At 39.2% G+C, this 20190-nt stretch overlaps 2 protein-coding genes across 4 annotated transcripts; one reads left to right on the forward strand and one right to left on the reverse strand.

Annotated features, from left to right (window-relative positions):
* Positions 1-149: 149 nt before the first annotated feature.
* Positions 150-13454, reverse strand: LOC129091023 (integrin alpha-X-like). Its single transcript, XM_054598440.1, has 30 exons — positions 13280-13454; positions 11391-11493; positions 11120-11217; positions 10552-10622; positions 10305-10419; positions 8991-9115; positions 8654-8802; positions 7617-7767; positions 7386-7533; positions 7208-7278; positions 6845-6965; positions 6274-6410; positions 6024-6170; positions 5717-5929; positions 5484-5617; positions 5088-5230; positions 4862-5016; positions 4541-4666; positions 4140-4213; positions 2915-3056; positions 2723-2821; positions 2559-2638; positions 2397-2483; positions 2204-2273; positions 1998-2096; positions 1772-1852; positions 1486-1596; positions 1259-1372; positions 1069-1179; positions 150-706 (listed from the first exon to the last, which is right to left on the reverse strand). Exons 1-30 carry the CDS (start codon positions 13314-13316, stop codon positions 617-619), a joined length of 3402 nt encoding a protein of 1133 aa, XP_054454415.1. The 5' UTR covers positions 13317-13454; the 3' UTR covers positions 150-616.
* A 1213-nt stretch (positions 13455-14667) lies between these two features.
* aldoab (aldolase a, fructose-bisphosphate, b) lies at positions 14668-19994 on the forward strand. Of its 3 annotated transcripts, none has more exons than XM_054598446.1 (8): positions 14668-14817; positions 15294-15478; positions 16701-16819; positions 17631-17897; positions 17983-18143; positions 18730-18988; positions 19126-19325; positions 19492-19994. In XM_054598446.1, the coding sequence occupies exons 3-8, from the start codon at positions 16708-16710 to the stop codon at positions 19582-19584; spliced, it is 1092 nt and encodes a 363-aa protein (XP_054454421.1). In that variant the 5' UTR covers positions 14668-14817; positions 15294-15478; positions 16701-16707; the 3' UTR covers positions 19585-19994. The 3 variants fall into 3 exon arrangements, with proteins under 3 accessions (XP_054454421.1, XP_054454419.1, XP_054454422.1); XM_054598444.1 differs by having other exon boundaries at positions 15345-15478; XM_054598447.1 differs by lacking the exon at positions 14668-14817 and having other exon boundaries at positions 14933-15478.
* The last annotated feature ends 196 nt before the right edge of the window (positions 19995-20190 follow it).

A 20190-nucleotide genomic window follows, 5' to 3' on the forward strand; every position in this document is an offset into this window, starting at 1 on the left:
GCACTACGTTCATTCTCTTCATCTTATTTGAGTGCCCCAATTTATAAGTGAAATGTATACACTGTACATTGCCTGAAATTTTAATTTACTGCTTACTATAAAGTCAATTATGGAGTGGTTCAAAACCTTTTATTGTTATTCTTAATATGAACCGATGTCTGCTTGCAGTCCTTTATTCAAGGGTGAAAGAGATTTTTTCTGCTCAGACTTTTTTAGGGACAAGAAGAGGTAAATCTTTACAGCACTGACTTAGTATTACTTCCTAACCAGGAAATCATCTTGCGACCCCTTGTTGCATTCCTGACCCCCTGGTTGGGAACCTCTGTTATAGGAAATAATGAATGCTAGAGTGAGGGAGTGATTTCAGATAGAGCTAAGCTTTCTAGTTTATTCAACCCAAAGTAGTCTTCTTCCCCAAAAATCGTCCTGAAAATGCCAAAAACATTATAAAAATGCTAGAGCTCTGAGTAATGGCTCAGATGAAGTAATCAGAGTTGACGTAGGTGCCACTGTAGATGTTGAAACAGCTTTGTTGCTTTGCGGTCAGGCTGCTTCTATGAGTAGATTTGATCTGGAAAAAGCTGCGTCTGTGAAAAAGCTGCAGATTTTATATTTGTCATTCCGGTGCGGGTGCGTCTCCATCAACCCCCGGATCTGCCGCATCATTGTTAATCATTTCCTTGTATTTACTCTTGAAAAATCCAGCCTAAGAGTGAAACACAAAGGAAGTTATATGAAAAACATGCATAATAAATAAATGTAAAGCACCAAAGATGATGAGAGAATAATATTTTAAATACCCTATTTAGTTTTGCAGTTACTTTTGCCATTTCGGCCCTTTTCAAGGCAGCCATTTTGACTGGTGTAATTTATAAAATAAATGATGGTGTTGTTCTATTTAGTGTGTTACTGCCATTCCAGTGAGCCAGCATTCATAATACCTGGGCCTTGACCCACCGAAATAAAACTAATTTATGTTATTAATTACGCCTATGAAATGAAAAAATGGCTTAATTTCCTGTATAAAGCTGTTCACTAAACTGAAGCAGTATATGTTCAGCGTCTCACCTTATACAGGCCAGCGGTGAGTAAAGCCAGGAAAGCCAACCCTCCCAGGGATCCTCCAACAATCTCTTTGGTGAAGTCTGGTTCACGATACACATCTACCTCTGCCTCAATCTGAGAGGTGAAATGACAGAATGTGGGTCTAGTTCGAGCTTGATGAAAACACAAAGAGGTCAAAACAATGTGTAATCACCTTGTGAACAGGAGGCTTGTTGTTAGACCCCGTTGAAAAAAAGATGTACTGGTTACTGTCGTACTCCAGACTGGCTGTGCTGGTCAAGAGGAATTTGGCAGATTGAAGTCCAATCTATTTGAGGGGAAAATATGAAGGGTAGGATGAGTCTATTCCAAATGGAGCACTTAAAATGTTCATTAAATGTTAGTTAGTTTGTTTGAATATTATACAGACACATCCGTTACCTGCTCTATCCATCCCGAACTAAGGTTGGCAGAGATGTTGTACTTTTTACTCTCCAGTCTTCCCATGAACCTACTGCACTTGAAAACTGTGCACCTGGCTACAGAACAGTCCTGTTAGTGTTTTCAAAGAAGCCAGAAAGCAGAGAGAGTTGTAATCAGTCCTAAACACTCCAGTGAGATGGAAAAAAAGTAGCAGTTATATTGATGTAACTCCAGTTATATGAGCGTATGCAGGAGCCCTTAAATGAGCTTCGCAATTACTCATAGATGGTAGAGGCATGCTTACCACCAACTTATTTTTCTGTATCTTAGCAATAAAATCTGTGACAATAGGTACTTCATCCATTTCTCTTTGGCAATCTGGAATCTAAAATAGAGGAGATTCATGTCAGTTTACAGAGAAACAGATGTGGTCCTTGTATAATTACATCCATCCATAACACTGTAGTTGCGTAAAACAACTATAATTGGATATTTTAAGGGTTCAGTATCGACGAGTTCCCACAAGTAACCTGCAAATTGCGGGAATCCACCCAGATGTCTTTATCACCGAGCTTCACTGGCACCCTGATCACCACAGTGAAATTCAGAGCTCTAATATCATTTGTAACCTTAGAGAAGAAATAGAAAAGGGTGGTAAGCATTAAAGTGATGTCTGAATCTGAAAGTAAATATAGTTTAAAAATAATTACTGATAAATTTATATAAGTTATCTTACCACAATCGATTGTTGGACTGGTTTGTGCAGATTATTCTTGCCGGAAGAGAAGTTGCTGTAGCTAAGGGTACTTAAGGGATGTAAAAATCATTCGATGAATATTAGGTGATAAGATGCCAGCTTAAAAGTATTATTATCATGTAGTACAGTATAGAGTATTATTTTTTTATAAAGAATTTAGAACAAAACAAACCTTTCAATCGTAGCAAAAATGCTGTACTTCACATCAATCCCTTTGATTTTGTAGAGTTCACTCGAGTCGGAGTGCTCCTGATTCCCACTAAAGGAAAGGTGAAATCATTTGTACAAATGGGAATGGGACTGTTGCACATTTATGCAGGCATCTGAGCAGTACCTGGTAGCATTAGCAGAGACAAAAATCCTCCTGCCAAGTTGACTGTTAGTTTCGATCCCATAGGAGATGATGAAGAAAGCCTAAATGACAGAAAGGAAAGAAATCAGATTGCCTCTTCTGTCTCTGCAGCTGTGAGAAGAGATCATTCTGTACAAAGATCAGACCTTAGTGTTGCTCTTCAAAATAGGCTTGTCAACAGTGCAGTCTGTCATTCCTCTCGTAATGCCATCTTCACTGTCCAAGGACCTGCACTCGATTCTTCCCTTTATAACAAACACATTTGAAAAAGTGCTGTGTAACTGGAGAGAGCAGTTGACCAGAGATCAATGAAGGCAGACCTGCTCCTGAAGCCTTACCTGCAGAATTGTAAACTTCCTGTATGAGAGATCGGCTGGGTAGGTGAGACTGACTCGGCTGTTGTAAGAGTTTTCCCCGCTGTTCTCCACTGAGACAGTGACATCCAAGAGTTCATCAATGCCCACTCTAACCTCTGAGGAACTGAGAGATGTGAATAAAGAGAAAATTGAAGTTAGACTAAATCAAAAGACCGCGGTGAAATTGTGAAGAAAAAATAAATGACGTTCCTGGTGAATGATGGAGAACATTGTGAGCTCAAGGAAAGATGTAAAGGAGAATTCAAAGGGAAAAATAAAACCTAGGTGCTACAAGAATCCCACTGCACTAACACTAGGCTACGTAATTATGCAATGGTGGATGTCATTGACATGGTCTCTACATGGGTCTACTGTGGTGCTGCTGCAAGGAATTGTGGGTGAATATAACCCCCTCTCCTTTTAAAAAGGATGATCCAGTGTACCTTATGCTAAAGGAGGAGAGAAAGGAAGTACCATTTCTTAGCTTTTAGAAGATTTATCAGGTTGCCACTTAGAGACTTACGAATCATTTCTATCAGTTAGAAACCTTTCTAAGCAAAAAAGACTTTTCAACCGCAGCTTAAAGTCATTGTCAAAATGTAGCCCTCGCATCAGGTTCACTTCCATTCAATGCGAGTGCCGGATGCCTTAGGCAAGGTCACACGTGCAAATGCAGGAGTGACCATTGCCTGCTAAGGCGATATTAACCTGAAAGTCTACCAAAGTTGAACTCCACACGAATGTGATCATGGGGATTTGTTTTGCCATGGTGCAGGAAAAGTTGCTTCACTCCCTCGCTCACATGAAAGTGAACGGGAGGCGATTGTTGCTTTCATGCATGTGTGACTGTGCCTTAAGGATCTACAGCCTGCTACCTGCTCTGTGAGGCTGAGGCACAGTGATCCTTTGAGGTAAATGCTAACATCAGCATGTTAACCTTCTTAGTTTAGTGTGTTAGCATGCTATTATGTGCTAATTTGTACACAGAAAAACATAGGACAGCTGAGGATGTCAGGAATGCCTTTTTTTTGCAGGTATTTCGTCATAAACCAAAGTATAGGAATAATATTTTACACTTAAAGAGACAAAATTAAAATATCAGTGGTTTATACTCCCCTGTGCTGCACCCCAAAACTTAATAAAACAGCATGCTGAGTAAGAGAGAGCAAACCTCACACCCTAGTCAGGCTTCACTTCTGTAGCTCACCTGCTGAAGTTGAAATTTAATTTCAGGTCATCGACACATTTATCATCTGTGCCGCAATTGATCTCGAACCCTAACTGTGGAAGAGAGTATGAAGTAAAATGTGTTTGTTCAGGAAGAGTTGACATGTCTGAATGACTACTATTACAAATAAATGAAATTACAATTGAACATTGTTTAGAAGGCATGATGCACTGCAGAGCTCTCCATGTGGTAGCTATGTGGTGAAATGGTTGATTATGTGAAACTGACATGAATTCTCCAGAAGTATTCGGGAAAAAAAGTGAAGCTGTTATTCTTAATTTCATAAAGACTTTGTTTTTCATTTAATACTCTGGCAGACAATGAAAACCATGTGGTAGAGTCCTAAGCAAGTTCTTTAAAGATATTTAGAGAGTACTTACAGGATGAAAGCTTGTTGTCTGCACCTGCAGGGCGAGACTCGGAAGGGGATTTCCGTTGTTAGGTAAACCTTTAAAGGTGAATCTGAGTTCATTGGAAAGTGCATTGAGGGAATCATCTGGACAGGCCTGCAAGAAAAGGGGCAGGGCGCTATTGTAAAATACATTAGTCAAGGTTGCAAGGGATGGATTCTTTAACACAACATGGGCATTAAACAGGGATTTTTTTCAACACGAGAGAGGCTGTGGTTTTCCAGTTATAGAGGTTATTCATGAAATACATAATCTACCAGATTTTATTGTTGTGTATGTCTAACAATTTACCTCGACAAAGTACTCAACGTTGGCACATCTTCGACGCAGTAAGTCAAGAGTAATTGTTCCAATCTTCTCTCGCTGTTTTGCAACAATGTAGGCCCGGTTGTTTGGGACTTTGCGGGTGGCATCCAGCGTTAGAGTATAGTTAATCATTGCTTGAGCTGTAACAGATTAGTGTTTAATTAAGAGGTTACTCTTTAAAGTATTTAAATGACAGTGGAGCGTCAGGTACCTCTGTCTACTGGAGAGAGCTTGGTCATGGTAAAGCAGATTGTTGCTGTGTTCTTCAAAGGCTTTGAGCAGTCCGAGCCTTGAGTAGAGATTTGGTTTGGGCTGAACGACACTGTAGCTTGTACCGTTACTATAGGCTTTGACCTGGGAATGGACAGAGCAGGAAAACACATGTGGATAACTATTGGCTTTGTGAGCAGTAGATAAAAGGCAGCAGAAAACCAAATTATTTTAGCTGCCTGATACAATCCATCATTGGTGAGTAGTCCTGTGCAAAATGTGTACAAAGAGACTGAATGACTGATCTGCACACATTGGAAAGATAAAGTTTGACAGTAACTTAGTAGAATGACACTGGAGAGTAATATGTAAATAGAAGCATCTTGGATGGACTTACCTAAGTAAAACAACTGCGCCCTTTGAACCCACAGCTAAATCCGGCAATTTGTCGCCACTATGGTCAAAAGACGACTGACTGATCGACGTGCCGAAGAACTTCAGTCCTGACCGGACTTCAGAGCCAGCAATTCTCTATGTCAATGGAAATATTCAAATTAATCATGTTGAAAAATGTAAAGATTTTTATCTTGACTACAGGGGAAAACACCGTGCATGCTGGATCTCGCTCACCTGTGAGTAAGCGGAACTGATTCTTCCTCTTCCTTCACCATTGAATATGTAGATACTGCCTTGACCGTCATCTTCCAAAGGCGCTCCAACTGCCAACTCACTGAGACCATCTTCGTTAAGATCGGGCACCATAGCGAGAGAAGACCCAAACCTTCCTTTGTGGGATGCCTCCCCTCTTAGTACTGACGGAGAATCTAAGTGACACTCCACATCCTGGTTAAAATATACGGACGAGAGTCGATGATTGCATGGTCGTTAGAATAACAGATAGATTCATTTTAAGGCACCAGATAAAACTCTCATTTACCAAACCAGCTACGTCGCAAACGTAAACTCGTCCCTCTCTATCGGTGTCCACGAACATAGGGGCAGATATGAGGATTAGGTCAGTGTAAGTGTCAAGATCCACGTCCAACGCACAAACAACTGACCCAAAATATTCACCACTCTGAAACTGTGAAAACAACAAATTATCAAAGGAAAGAATTACATAATTAAAACATATGTTTCATATTGTCTTTCAGGACTGTCAGTCCTCCTTTATTTTAAGCTTGTACCTGCCATGGAAAGGGATCAATCTTTTTTTGCTTCCAGTTTTGGAAAACTACCATCACAACTCCTCTGTGTTGATATCTTGGAGCTCCAACAATTGTTAATGTGCCTTGCCTCGTTCTAGCGACTGCCATGGAGTAACCTGGAATCAAAGCCCATCAGTTAAAGTCTGACCAACTGTGAGCAAACTGTCTATCCTTGCAGATTTTTTAATTACCTTTAACTCTGTGGAAAACATACAGTATATGGACGTTACCTATCTCAGAAAATCTGAATCCCCAAATAAATGTATTTGATTAAGACTACGATTAAGAGATTATGTAACAAACATTTTTAAGCAAAAAGTTTTAAGGCTGAGAAGAGTCTTCATATTCATCATCCCTAAGACATTTTTTTAAAACATCATGATTTCTGCTTTTACATGACTGACTCTTTTTTTGTCTTTTAACTTCTAACATAAAACCAGAGAATAAAATACTTTCTTTATTATAATAAATAATAACGTATAAAGTCAAAGCCAAGAGAAAAGTGGAGCAATGCATGTCAATGGTGTACCTGTTGTATTAACATTCTTACCCAGATAACTGTCAGCCTCTATATTAGGCTCATAGGAGCTCGTCTTGAGGCTTGTCGACACTGGGTATTGGAGGTAGCCTCCTTTCCACTCATTGGCACCAACAATAGCCATCTGAATTCCCTTAAATTTAAACAGATGTTTAATTGAACAGGCTTTCCAAATTTATTTTCTTACTCACTTCCACTAAATCCTGAACTTGTTTATGAAAGACAAAGAAGAAGCAATGAAAGTAAATTAACTTGAAATAGGAAAATACTGAAGTGTTAAATGCAGTAAAAATCTGAATTCTGGGTTTGACAAAGATGTGTGTGTATCTGTGTGTTTGCATCGTCCAGGGCATTCCTGTTTTGTTTTTTTATCACCTCAGGCGCATAAGCTGCGCTGAATCCCTCTTGAGCCATTTCCAGTTTCAGTGACTCTCCACTTTTTGATCCTGTAACAGAAACATAAATGAGCACAATATTTTCTCAATGCCGTAGCACTGAGATCGTATAAAGGTTCAAATATGTCCATCATTTTTTTAAAACTATATGACTATACCTTCAATGGAAAAGAGTTTGGCCTGCAAACTCTCCCTTATTTTTTCAAGTGCGTCAAAACTCTTCACTTGAAATACGTTTTCTGTGGCAGAAGATGAAATGGTCTCCAGTTCATTTATTGCAGCTGGTTTCTTAAATGCGTCCCCCACCTAGGGATGTTAAAAACAAGTATTTGAGGCTGCGCAGTAAAGTCAACTGCTTAAATTCATTGATTTAAAATAAGGGAACTTACTCCAACAGCAAATCGAACAATATTTGCCTTCTCAGCTAACGCTGCTGCAGATGGCAAATCACGCCGGTCGTGTGATTCTCCATCGGTAATGACTATCAAGACTTTCTTCACATTTGACCGGGAACCTCTACTTGGTATGAAAACATTTGTGCTGTAAAAAGAAAGATGCTATTTCAATACACCCTTTTGCAATGCATTTTGCCATATCTATGGTTAATCATATTAATGGTTAATCATATTAACCATAGATACTGTGTCAGTAAAAAAATAAAAAAAATAAAAAAAACCGAATTCATCAGGGTGTCTTAACAGTATATATAACAAATGGCTACATTTCCCCCATAAATTGATCTGTTTTATATCTTCTTTTATTGCTTCCGAGTGGACACAAAACATTCTCTACATTGTTAAAAGTCTAATCAAAATGACACTACTATAGATCAATCTGACTGAATCATCCAGTAGCCAGGTGAACATGAAGAGTGAGAAGGTTTACTTGGCTATACTATCATTTTTAACTTGTACTAGATTAATTAACAAAATGAAGACAAACTTTAAACACATTTTAGTAATGTAAGCATTGTAGCCAAACTTGGGACTGTTATTTTGTTCCCCTAGTGAAATAAAGTGATACAGCATCAATTTTAAATGTACACTGAGGAGGTTTTGACATCTCGTAGTTCTATGCAGCAATGTTTTTATGAGCGAGTCCCCAGTTTGTTTGTCTCCCGATACTGCAGATAAAAAAGAGAGGGTGCCCATGGTCTCAAATGTAATTTCAGCAAAGGGGAAACTAATATTAGGTCAAGGGCCCACCTTTACTGGAATACACAACAACTCAAGCTATATGCCCGCAAAAGAGCCAAGAGTACTACCCCACACTGTCTCATTGATGCATGGTTTTATGTATCTTAAAATGCAAACTATCATTATAGCCCAGCTTTAAAAAATTCAATACTTTGTGGCATATAACTTAAATGAAGAATTCCTAAGCACTTGTTTCCCCAATATAAATTCAACATGATGACGACACTTACACCACATGTTTGATGGCTTCAGCTGTGTAAGTTGTTGACCCGAGTTGTTTAATCTCATCAATTTTAGCTTCCCATGGTTTAGTTCCAGAGAGAAAATCATTGAAGAAAAAATGGATCTTGGGATCCCTGGCGAATTGGGCAATGGCAAACTGCAAAAACAGGAAAAACAGAATCTGTTAAATCAAAAGATTGAACAGTCAGCTCTTACATTTGGAATTTTTACCGTTAATTTTTTGTAGTAACATAAAGAATTGTGGAATCATCACTTTAATTCATCCAGAAATAAGTTCACAGAGCCTGTGCTGTGGTAACACTGGCACTGGAAACACAGTTTTACCTTTGTGCCTAGTGGCAGGAGTGAGCGGACCAGATTTTTCACAAAACCTTTCATTGTTTTAAAATCCGTATTTGATACGCTGCCAGAGCCATCCAACAGAAATGCAATGTCTGCTGATGGGCACGCTGTCAAAGAGATTTCAAGTAACTTAGAAGTTGGTTAAAAAACATTTGTTCCTACAGGACACATCACATAAATGCAGCAAACAGTATGCAGATTCTGGATAATTCAATAAATGGACAATGAATACTACATAAGTACAAAAAAAATCCCTTTTATTGTCCCCTTGCAAACGTTCAGAGTACCTGCGTCATCACAAGCTTATCATGTGATATGTGTATTGTGTTTGAAACCCATTCTTTATTCACAATTTATGTTCCTGCAGGAAAATAGATTGTGATATTTCTTCTTTTTTTTTTGACCAGACATTCTTCTATGTATGTCAACAATCTGGTCTTAAATAATTGAAAACCACTTGAAGAGGACATCTTCAGATGTGTTTGAACATTCATGGTCCATATGTGAAAGTTTATTACAGACTCTGTCAGCCGCAAACAGAAGAACTACCCACCACAGTCACAGACTGAACAAAAGTTTGTTCAGTCTGTGACTGTGGTCTGAAACACCGGCTACCTCTGCAGCTGCTCCACAGCTACTGGTAGGCTAACCTCACATCCACCTGCAGTATTCAACAGCAAGACACTTCAGCCCAGGACAGCAGAAAAGTAACAAAGTACAAACTTTACCTTGATTTCTGCAACGAGTTTGATGCTAAAGTTTGTTTAAGTGGAAAGGCTAGTTTGAATTCTATCTTTAACCATTTCAACCACTTTTTTATGTTCATTATACTGTTAGTCTTCCAAATGATGCTAAGGTTGCTGTTGCATACATATCTTCATATTTGATTATTTGGTTATCTATTTGTTTCAAATTTATTCTTGATATTTTTTATTCACTATTAATTTAGTGTATAGATAATACATACACTCATTTCACATGCGGGTGTTAGTGTTGTTTCTTTCTGCAGACAATACGAAAACATCTAAAAGAAATATGACCTTACTACATCAGACTTAAAACGTGTTCCTATGTCGTTAAAGGTGGTTACCCAACAATACAAGTGATACTTCTATGGTCAATGTGCATTTACTTTGGAATATTTTCAACGAATGGTGATATGCTTAATATCAATATCTAAATATCTGATTGTGACAGTGCTGATTAATCAAGAAAAGCCTCGAAGTACTACGATGCTACCATCCTGTGCACGTTGTATTGATTGTGTAAAGTGTGTATTTATTATTCCATATTTACCTCGATCAGAAGAAGGTACGGGACCCTTAAATTTATCATTACGGTCTATCTGCCAGCATGCACCGCTGTACATGGTGATACTTTGGCAATCCTTTGGGATGGTTGGACCACACGCCTGAAAAGACAAAAGTCCTGATTAATAAATAATATGTTGCTGTGTGCATTGATAAAATGCAAGGTGGCGAGGAAATTATTTCAGTGGAAGAAACTTAAAGAGCATTTTGAATTGTGAATAATTTCGGCTCACCAAAGTGTTTTGTCTGGAGGGATCACTTGCCATTGTCAAACCAAGAGACATGTTGATGGGAAATTGGATCCCTGCATTGAAACATCCATCAGTCATGTTAAAACAGTCTTTCTGAACACATTGTGATAGCGCCACAACAACAATTTCAGTGTCCACCACAAACCTCAGTTCCCCCAAGTAAAATACTTCCTGTTATCTGATAACTATTCATACTCACTGCTCTCTGGCCTGTGACCAATGATCATGTGACTATATTCACTTTGGTAACTGTTGTTAACTTTTTCAACAGCATTAAATATTAAATGTGTCCACCCTAACAAGTCATTATTCTATTAAAACAAAAGGAACTCTGGTGGGAACGTGTAGTGTAATACTTTTCTTGTTTTATTTAATCTGTTGGCCACTTATGTCAAAACACCACTTATCTTTTTAAGAAAGCCAGCTCTCAAATAAAGTCTTGACCCCACCTGTTGAAAACCTGCTCTTAAAAATCAGCACCCCTAATGCTTTAATCGTTTAGGTTTAGTTTCATAGTGTGTGAAGCATGTGGAAATGAGAAGTTGCTTGCCTGGACCCGATAGTTTACTACATGATTCGGTGGAGCACTTATATATTTGTCCTCTTCCTCTTTGTGAATACTGTTCAAGAGGAGCACTGACCAGCAAGCTGAGGAAATACAACCAGACAAACGTGTGAAAGAGCAATGTAGATTCATGAATTACACATTTCTGTCAATATGAAAATGATTGATTGTGAGTGTGAGACACTCCCATGACAAAAATGCGAATAGTTTACATTTGGCTAGTGTAGGCCCATGTTCCACAACAACATCCACTTACTCTACTTCCCGCTGCACCACCTGGTATCCAAAACCTGCAGCAGGTTGAGTCAATGTCTTCCAAGCCACGGGTTCGATGTTATAACAAAGTGCAGCTTTTAACACTGAGGAATGAAGAAGAAACAGCATGATTTAAAGCCACATTAACGCACACCCTGAAAAACTTGGAGATAATGTCAGGTAGTCAAAGTGTTTGTATCATTTTAAACATAAAAAACGTGTATTATGGCCAAAAATGGCAAAAAAGGAAGACTTAATTTGGAAAAAAAGAAAAAAAACACCCCATGTCAGGAAATCTAATGTGACGTTTAAATCATTCTGCATATGTGTATATGTTTTAGTTTGTAGGAACATTTTATTTATGTCTGCCACAGTGTATTTTTTGATCACACCACAAGGATGCGCCAACATCAGATATTTTCTAACCTTAAACATAGTGTCCCTAAAGTAGCTACTTATCTGACTTTTTTTTTAGATTCTGACACTCTAAACACTTCTTTAATTCTTCAATAGCAGAAACAAAACTGAAGCATACTTATTTCCATGGCAACATGCAGGAAGTTGTCATTCTATTATTGTTTTCACATTGGAATATCTAACAGTGGGTGTTTCTTCTTGCGCAAATTAAGTCTTCCTTTTTTGGCTATAAAACAACGTTTTCCAAAAATGGTCACTATGATTGCTTGACAAAATATTTCCTAGTTCCTCAAGATTACGAGAGATTAGGTGAAAAGATGTGTCAGATGTGTAACTTCCCTTTATAGACCTGTTCAGGCTCAGACTTTCTCAGACACTTCTAGTCACCTCAGATAGATATTAAATTATCTTAGTATCCGGTACATTTGAAAGTCTGACAAAATGACATAACTTTGGCTGACATAGTTTCTCAAGAAAAATAAATGCATAAAAAAAGATATGGGTTCAATCACCATGATCTTATGCCCTCAGGTTCTGCTTTTTTGTGTGTCAGCCTCAGTTAAGGAACTGTTGCCTTCATGCCTTCAGAAAGACTCAGAAATGCTCTTTTATTTCATTCATGGCACAGATTTCTGTTGTGTTAGGATGCATTGTTTATTGTAACTAAATCACTTAATATATATTGAAACTAAACCACCATTACAAATTCAGGCTGTTACAGGCCAAGGAACTAGTATTCAGTTTGAGTTGTCATTTATAAAATACTTTTTTACTCCCAGCTTGAACCATAAAACCGAGAAGCAAAATTGAGTTTGTCTTGGATTTTGTGGCTCGAGAAATATGTTTTGGAATAGGTCATACCCTTTTGATTTTTTACAAAAAACTTATTTTCGTGCATAAGACCTGTTTGTTACAAAATGCCATAATTCTTGCAAACATCTTCTATTTAATGGCATTACAATAATAGATGCTGCTACAATGTCATAAGTTTGAATGATCATAACTCAGTTGTAATAAGTCTGACTCGATTTAAGTTTTTTTTATGGTACAACACTTGTAATTGAATTGGAATTGTAGCTAGTACTAAAACAGGCAGGTGGTAGGTGTTTAAAGAAAAAAAAAACTTGTCTAATGTTAAAGAAAAAATTACAGAAAGCTTTATAGGGCCAGAGTAAACTAAGCTGGTCACACATTGACACAGGTTCTTTGAATCACAGACGATGAAATACAAATTGATAATCTTAACTGTTTCTACATATACTCTTATTTCGGTGCTTAATCTTTAGTCCTGGTTTAAAGGTTTTCAAAATAACACAACTAATATTTTGTGATAATAAATTGTGTGCTTCCAGCGTGCTATGGGAACATAACTTAGTAATAAAATATCATTAAAAAAAACGACAGGATCATACTTTCACTGCTTGCTCAAATATTCATAAAGACACAAAATGAGGAAGTATACATTTCTCTTACCTGACAAGAATACAGTTGTAGTAATTCTCCAGTCCATTGTGTTACTCCAATGGAAAACACTCAAAGCATAAAGGATTCTCAAAGCTCATACACATTTATTTGGAAACTATTGCACTTTATGGCGACCTAGTGACTATTTCTTTACCAGTGAAACTGTGAAGGAGGGGTTGATAACAACATGCAGAAATCATAAGGTGACAGCTCTGAGCTAAGGCAGACAGTAAGAGGAACTCTTTTGTAGGAGGGGTTACAACAGTTTCTGTTTTATATTAGCACACCATGTGTTACCACTTGATTGCAAAAATAATAGGCATTGTATCATTTTGAGTCAATCACCCAAGCACACATTTTCCACACATTATTCTACCCAGAGTGGTGGAGTGGAAACTGATGCTAGTTTGGATGCCAGGCTGAAAATTAAAAACGATTTAGATAACTAACCTAATAAAACCTTATCCCTAACCACCGCTCACTTTAGTTGTGTGCTACATTGTTTTCTGAGAATTGTAACCCACTGAACTTGGTTTTATTTAGAACATGAATGTTTTCATTAGACCTTTAACATCACTTTCAATCCCCACAGGGCAACAAGGCCAATCAGGCATTCAGCTGTATTGTATACTAAGGTAGACATGTCCTGCTTTCCTTGTTGATATTAACGTGGTTCCGTTTTCCAAACAATTGTATTGGTGTTCCCCCCTAGACCAGTCGGAGAGGGAAGACGTTAAATTATTATATGATAATCAACTTCACCACGGGTAAATTAACACGCACTAAAGCACTATTAAGATAAGCTTCCTCATGAATAGAAAATCCCAAAATAAAAAGGTCCATTTCTTCTTTTTGCTTGACTTCCTCTGAACTTCCCATCTGTGAGCCTGTGTGCCAGTTTTATCGGAGGCGAGCACTTAGAGTCGTTGGAATATATTCTTGTTCTTGCTCTTCTCGTTCACTAATGATTGCTGTGAATTTTAAAACATTGACTTGATGTACCATGACATTGATGAAGTACGGTGCCATGGGTTTCTCACTGTCTAAGGACACAAATCCAGGAATTAATTCGGCTGATTGGATATTGATTTTGTATAACTACACCATTAATAGTTTCTGAACCCTGCCTGATTATTGATAAACCAAGCTATGGTGTTTATTTTGTGCAACTCTGCATGATAACTGACTCAGCCCGCCGCCTCTGTTCAGGAAGTAAACTTATTTTCCTGCAGCTGCCGAGAACAGATAAGGAGTCAAATGCTCAGACCATCACAATGGTGCAAAATTTCACATCCTTTCAAATGTGTGACTTGTTCTTTTTGGAGACCTAGCTGAGTGAGAAAATGAAACAGATATAAAGTGCTGTGAAACTTGACTATGTGCATGTGCAACCTTTGACAAGCTCGGCAGTTGACCCTTTCCAGACAAGCAGAGACGATCGTGAAAGGTCACCAAAAAGGTCAAGGATCAACACACTTGTGGCTGTATCTGTATCTGATTTCTAAGGGCACGTTTGCAACGTTGTCACATGCCCTCCAAGCCTCTGTGTGAGTACGCTTGTGTGTCTGTGTGTGCTATTAGTACATACTGCATGCATATAAGTTATCTTCCTCCACGCACCCTATGAAATGACCTTTGGGTGCCAAGATGCTCTTCTTAGTTGAGTCAGCAAATGTTGAACTAACTGCACTTGAGTAGTGTATGAAATCTACTCTTTTACTCATTGCAGCATATAATCATAAAAATGTTGTAAACTAGAATGTACAGAATGCAAGGATGTGCTTGGAAGATGCATGATTTTGTTTAAGAACAATGTTGGGCTGGAAGACATCAAAGTGAGGCTAATTCGCTAATGTTAATCTTTGTCAAATATCTACCTGCCTATTCACAGTACGCCATCACACAAAAATTCTACTTTTTTTTCTTCAACCTAACTGTCCCTGACTCTATCTCTTTCTCTGCCATTCACGAAACACTCTTTGCCCTTTTACCGGCTGCTCACCAACATGTTACTCCGGCCCAGTCTCTCTGAATGTCACGAGCCATCTCTGGTTGCGTCCTGTTCTTTTTATAGCCAGACAGCTGAAATGTGAGGGGTCACAATGGGAGGATAAATACCAGGGCCAGCGGGCTGCAGGGTTGTCGCAGACGAAGGCCGGATCTTCTCTCTCCCTCTCTCTTCTCTCAGCTCTCCTCCTAACCTCAAAGGTAAAAGAACCGAACATTTCACAACAACTATGAGATGAATGCATCACTTTAATTGGCGTTTTGTGCTACTTGTTGCATATTTTGTTCCTACAATGCAAAAAAGGGCATGACCTAATTAGCACATATAAGAGATACAATGTTTCACCTATAGATTTAGCTCAAGCAAATGTGTTGTTCCTCTGAAAGCATGAGATACAGTATTTGAGAGTCACATTTTACCCACAGATGTTTGTCACTACCCTCTGATACACTTGAAATATCTTAATGATTTAAATGACACATTCCCTACTCTCCCTTAGCATGTTTCATATTGCTACACAATACAGTAATTGTCATATGGTTTAGCGCATATGTCTTCAGTGCATGACTGGTTGTTGCTATGCTCTTCTTAATATGATGAAAAGTTTCCACTGCATTGTTTTTGTGCGGTCAGTTGTGACTCACCAGTTTGTCTCATTTAAAACTGTCTAAATTTGTCCAGGCTTTGTGTTGCTTATGCTGTGACTTCTGAATAGAAGGGGTGTGAAGCTGTACAGTTCTCTTTGATCTAATGCCTTCTTGCTGGGCCAAAGTGCTTTCATTGCCTTGCAGTGGTACACTGTTTATATTTAGTCCAGCCAAATGATAGCAGACGCACGGAACAGATAGGGGGTAGGGATGTTGAGTAGGTTGGTGATAGAGTAGCAGGGAGGTGGAATCGGGAGGGAAGGGAGCAGTGAAGGGGGAGGGAAAGGTCAGGGACAAGAGGCTAGAAAATAGAATAGGTTACCCACAAGCTTTTCATGATTTTTTCAAGGGTGGTCATATACAGAGGAGGGTGGAGGGCTCTCTGACACTGGATCCCCTTTGACACACACATATTGTGTGTTGGTAATATTGTGCAACCAAAGCACATGAAGTTCTCTGTGGTACTGGAGCAGTAATAGCTGCAAAAACTGCATTCACACGGTCTGTGCGATGACTTATTTAAAATGATATAAGTCAGACAGGAAACATCAGACCACGTAGTAGACCACGTCTCTCCTTTTCTTTTTTTACACATCCTTCTCACAGTCAACCGACAGTTCTGCCCTTCTTTCATCAGGCAGTTTTCAATGTGTTCAAAAGAAAAAACCACAACCCCTAAGCGTTAAGCTTTGCAGCTTGCGTAAATTGAGCCCTGTGTCTAGCCTATAAGCCAACTGAATATTTCCTTATTTGTCTTCCTTTGTCTTTCTCCTAGAGTCAGGATGCCTCACGCATATCCCTTCCTCACTCCTGAGCAGAAGAAGGAGCTCAGCGATATTGCTCACAAGATCGTCGCTCCCGGCAAGGGAATCCTCGCTGCAGACGAGTCCACCGGTAAAGAATTTCGAGAAAGTTTACTTTTTATAGTTAAAAAATCATAAATCATTTAGGATGATCAACACTCATCTGAAAAAACTAATGTAATAGATTGCTATTAAACTGTCAGCCAACAGCTGGTTGTGAAAAGGTAAGCCAATGCGGAAGTGCCTTAAACTTGCATTAGATCTACTGGCTATTAGGGGGTTAATCCTCTGGTTGCAAAAAGATGTCTGATTGTATAGAAGTCTATGAGAAAATGACCCTACTTCTCACTTGATGTATTACCTCAGTTAACATTGCAAACATGAGTTTATGGTCTCAAACACTAGTTTCTAGTCTTGTTCAATACAGCATGATGTTCTTTTAGTAAATTATGGGTAAAATAGGCAATAAAGCAGGGTATGCTTTAGGGCGGGGCTACTTTGTGATTGACAGGTCACTTCCATAGCATTATCCAATCTGCAAGTTGTCCGTGCTTTTGTCTTTCGTACAACTTTAACAATCATGGTGTGTTTTCAGTTCATGAAAGTTAAAGGTAACACTTTGGTCACCTAAAAATGTCTTATTCGTTTGGCTGTACTTAGCTCTTCCCTCTCCTGTCACTTCTGGTTGCAAAAATACTACAGAGCTGGCATGTGTAAATAAGGAAGTTACTCAAAAACTGTGTGAAATAATCATGAACACTCGGTCATGACTTTGACTGGCTCGATTGTACAGTACTCAGAACTAACACTTTTTTCCAAGTCTGTAAAGGCTCAAACAAACACTTAACAAACCACACAGAGGGATCCATTTCTCATTTATCTTGTGTCTCCTCAACCTCTAGGCAGCGTTGCCAAGCGCTTCCAGAGCATCAATGCTGAGAATACTGAGGAGAACAGGAGACTGTACCGCCAGCTCCTCTTCACCGCTGATGACCGCATCAACCCTTGCATTGGTGGCGTCATCCTCTTCCATGAGACCATGTACCAGAAGACTGATGATGGAAAGCTCTTCACCCAGTACCTCAAAGAAAGAGGCATGGTGGTGGGCATCAAGGTCGACAAAGGTGTTGTCCCGCTGGCCGGAACCAACGGCGAGACAACCACCCAGGGTGAGCGAAGAACAGATCAGAGGGTCAACTTCTCTTAAATCCTTTGTTTAACTCACCCAGGGTGTCCTCTCTTCCTCTTTCACAGGTCTCGATGGACTGTATGAGCGCTGCGCCCAGTACAAGAAGGATGGTGCTGACTTTGCCAAGTGGCGCTCTGTGCTGAAGATCACCCCCACCACTCCTTCAAAACTGGCCATCATTGAGAACGCCAATGTCCTGGCCCGTTATGCCAGCATCTGCCAGATGGTAAGAAACAAAAGACATAATCTAAGGAATTGTCAATGGCCCAAAGCCATATCACCTTCTGTAACATTCACTTTTTTTTATCAATTAAAAAAACAAAACGTTTTGGTTTTGCATGACATGCATTCATTGTCAGTGGAACAAATAATGTCAAGTTATCTATATCATTCAAATCCTCAGAACAAGCAACTAAATGTAGGTGTTTCTGCACTGTTGAAAGAAATGTTATTCCTCTCTGCAATATTGGCAAGTTCTGTATATTGCAGATGATTCCAATTCACTGTTGTTTACCATTAAGCCTCTCTTATCAAGAAATAAATCATATAAATGATTACGACTGGAGTAGACTTATAAAGATTAGATATAGAAAGTCTGTGTTGTAACTTTAGAAAATGACAATACAAATAAAACCACCTAAAATGTAAACCCAGTTTAGAAACCACTAAAACAATAAGAAATGATTACATGATATACAGTATGACCCCACTGAGGTTTTCATGTCTTGCCTCCTTGTTACAAACTCACCTTTGACAGCCTCCCGTCATGGTAACACAGTCATTTTGACTCCTTTTGTTTCTGTCCTTCTCAGCACGGCATCGTCCCAATCATTGAGCCTGAGATTCTCCCTGATGGTGACCATGACCTGAAGCGCTGCCAGTACATTACTGAGAAGGTTCTGGCTGCCGTCTACAAGGCCCTGTCCGACCACCACGTCTACCTGGAAGGCACCCTCCTCAAGCCTAACATGGTCACCGCCGGACACTCCTGCTCACACAAGTACAGCAACCAGGAGATTGCCATGTCAACTGTTACCGCCCTGCGTCGCACAGTGCCCCCTGCAGTCCCTGGTGAGCTGGATGCACAAAATACTCTCTTGTTGACATGCACACATTTGCAAACTTTGCAGACACAATATAGTCTGCATGACATTCACCCAAATGTCTACAGTGGTGCATTGCTAAACTCTCATGCTTTTCCTGTATAGGCATTACCTTCCTGTCTGGTGGCCAGAGTGAGGAGGAGGCTTCCATCAATCTGAACGCCATGAACCAGTGCCCTCTGCACAGGGCCTGGGCTCTGACCTTCTCATATGGCCGTGCCCTGCAGGCCTCTGCCCTCAAAGCATGGGGTGGCAAGAAGGAGAATGGAAAGGCATGCCAGGAGGAGTTCATCAAGAGAGCCTTGGTATGTCTTAGTAGATAACATTTTAAAAATATAAAGTATGTCTATATTTAGTGATGTGTCATTTAGATGCAGTAGAGTTTTGCTCAGAGAATTGTTTAGATTATAAGCATTATACTTAAATATCATATTGTGCATTCAGTAATACTGTCGTTTTTGTCTCCAACAGGCTAACAACCAGGCCTGCCAGGGTAAATATGCTTCCTCTGGAGTCAGTGCTGCTGGCGGAGATTCACTGTTTGTGGCCAACCACGCCTATTAAGCATGGACTCATGCTTAATAGTCCCTCCACTTTCTTCCCACCATTATTACTTCACGATGGTAAAGGCCATGACCTCAAAGACACCGCCTATGAAACTGCCATTGAACAACGGCACTTTTACAGAATATTGGTAGAAAGTGAAAGAGAAGAACTTCAGTTTGGGTTGTCTCAGGTGACTCTGAGAAAATGTTCTGCCTCCATTCCCTGAAAGACCTTTTTACAGTTGAAGATTCCCACACTGTTTTTAAACAACTTGTACTAGTTCTTTCCTTGGTCTGATTCCAGCAAGTTCAGTAAATTGGTGCATACTGGTACGATGGAATAAAGCATTTACCCTTTCATGTTGCTTTACTTTCTTGAGTGGTTGCACAACAGTATTTTAAGCTCACATGTAAACAATAGTAAAGAGCTGTAGCTACTGCCTGATAATAAAAACTGTGACAGAGATACATATATAAAACAATCGATATGAAATCAGTAGTGTTTTCTAATGAATGTGTTGAAAGTAATGAAAATAAAACAATATTACTTTACTTGGGACCAAGGACATCTTAGACTTAATATATGAATTGAAGGGATAGTGGTTATCCAAAATGTGTTGATTTA

Source organism: Anoplopoma fimbria, chromosome 5, assembly GCF_027596085.1.
Source record: "Anoplopoma fimbria isolate UVic2021 breed Golden Eagle Sablefish chromosome 5, Afim_UVic_2022, whole genome shotgun sequence".
NCBI classification, from domain to species: Eukaryota; Metazoa; Chordata; class Actinopteri; order Perciformes; family Anoplopomatidae; genus Anoplopoma; species Anoplopoma fimbria.

What these genes read in the sequence shown, in the direction of transcription:
- LOC129091023 (XM_054598440.1), bottom strand. Translation starts at nt 13,316, where the DNA reads ATGGACTGGAGAATTACTACAACTGTATTCTTGTCAG. An exon ending in TTGTTCGATTTGCTGTTGGA is followed by an intron (nt 7,534 to 7,616) that starts GTAAGTTCCCTT and finishes TAACATCCCTAG; the next exon opens with GTGGGGGACGCATTTAAGAA. An exon ending in TCACCGCTGGCCTGTATAAG is followed by an intron (nt 707 to 1,068) that starts GTGAGACGCTGA and finishes TTTCACTCTTAG; the next exon opens with GCTGGATTTTTCAAGAGTAA.
- aldoab (XM_054598446.1), top strand. Translation starts at nt 16,708, where the DNA reads ATGCCTCACGCATATCCCTTCCTCACTCCTGAGCAGAAGAAGGAGCTC. An exon ending in ATGCCAGCATCTGCCAGATG is followed by an intron (nt 18,144 to 18,729) that starts GTAAGAAACAAA and finishes TGTCCTTCTCAG; the next exon opens with CACGGCATCGTCCCAATCAT. An exon ending in AGTGCCCCCTGCAGTCCCTG is followed by an intron (nt 18,989 to 19,125) that starts GTGAGCTGGATG and finishes TTTCCTGTATAG; the next exon opens with GCATTACCTTCCTGTCTGGT.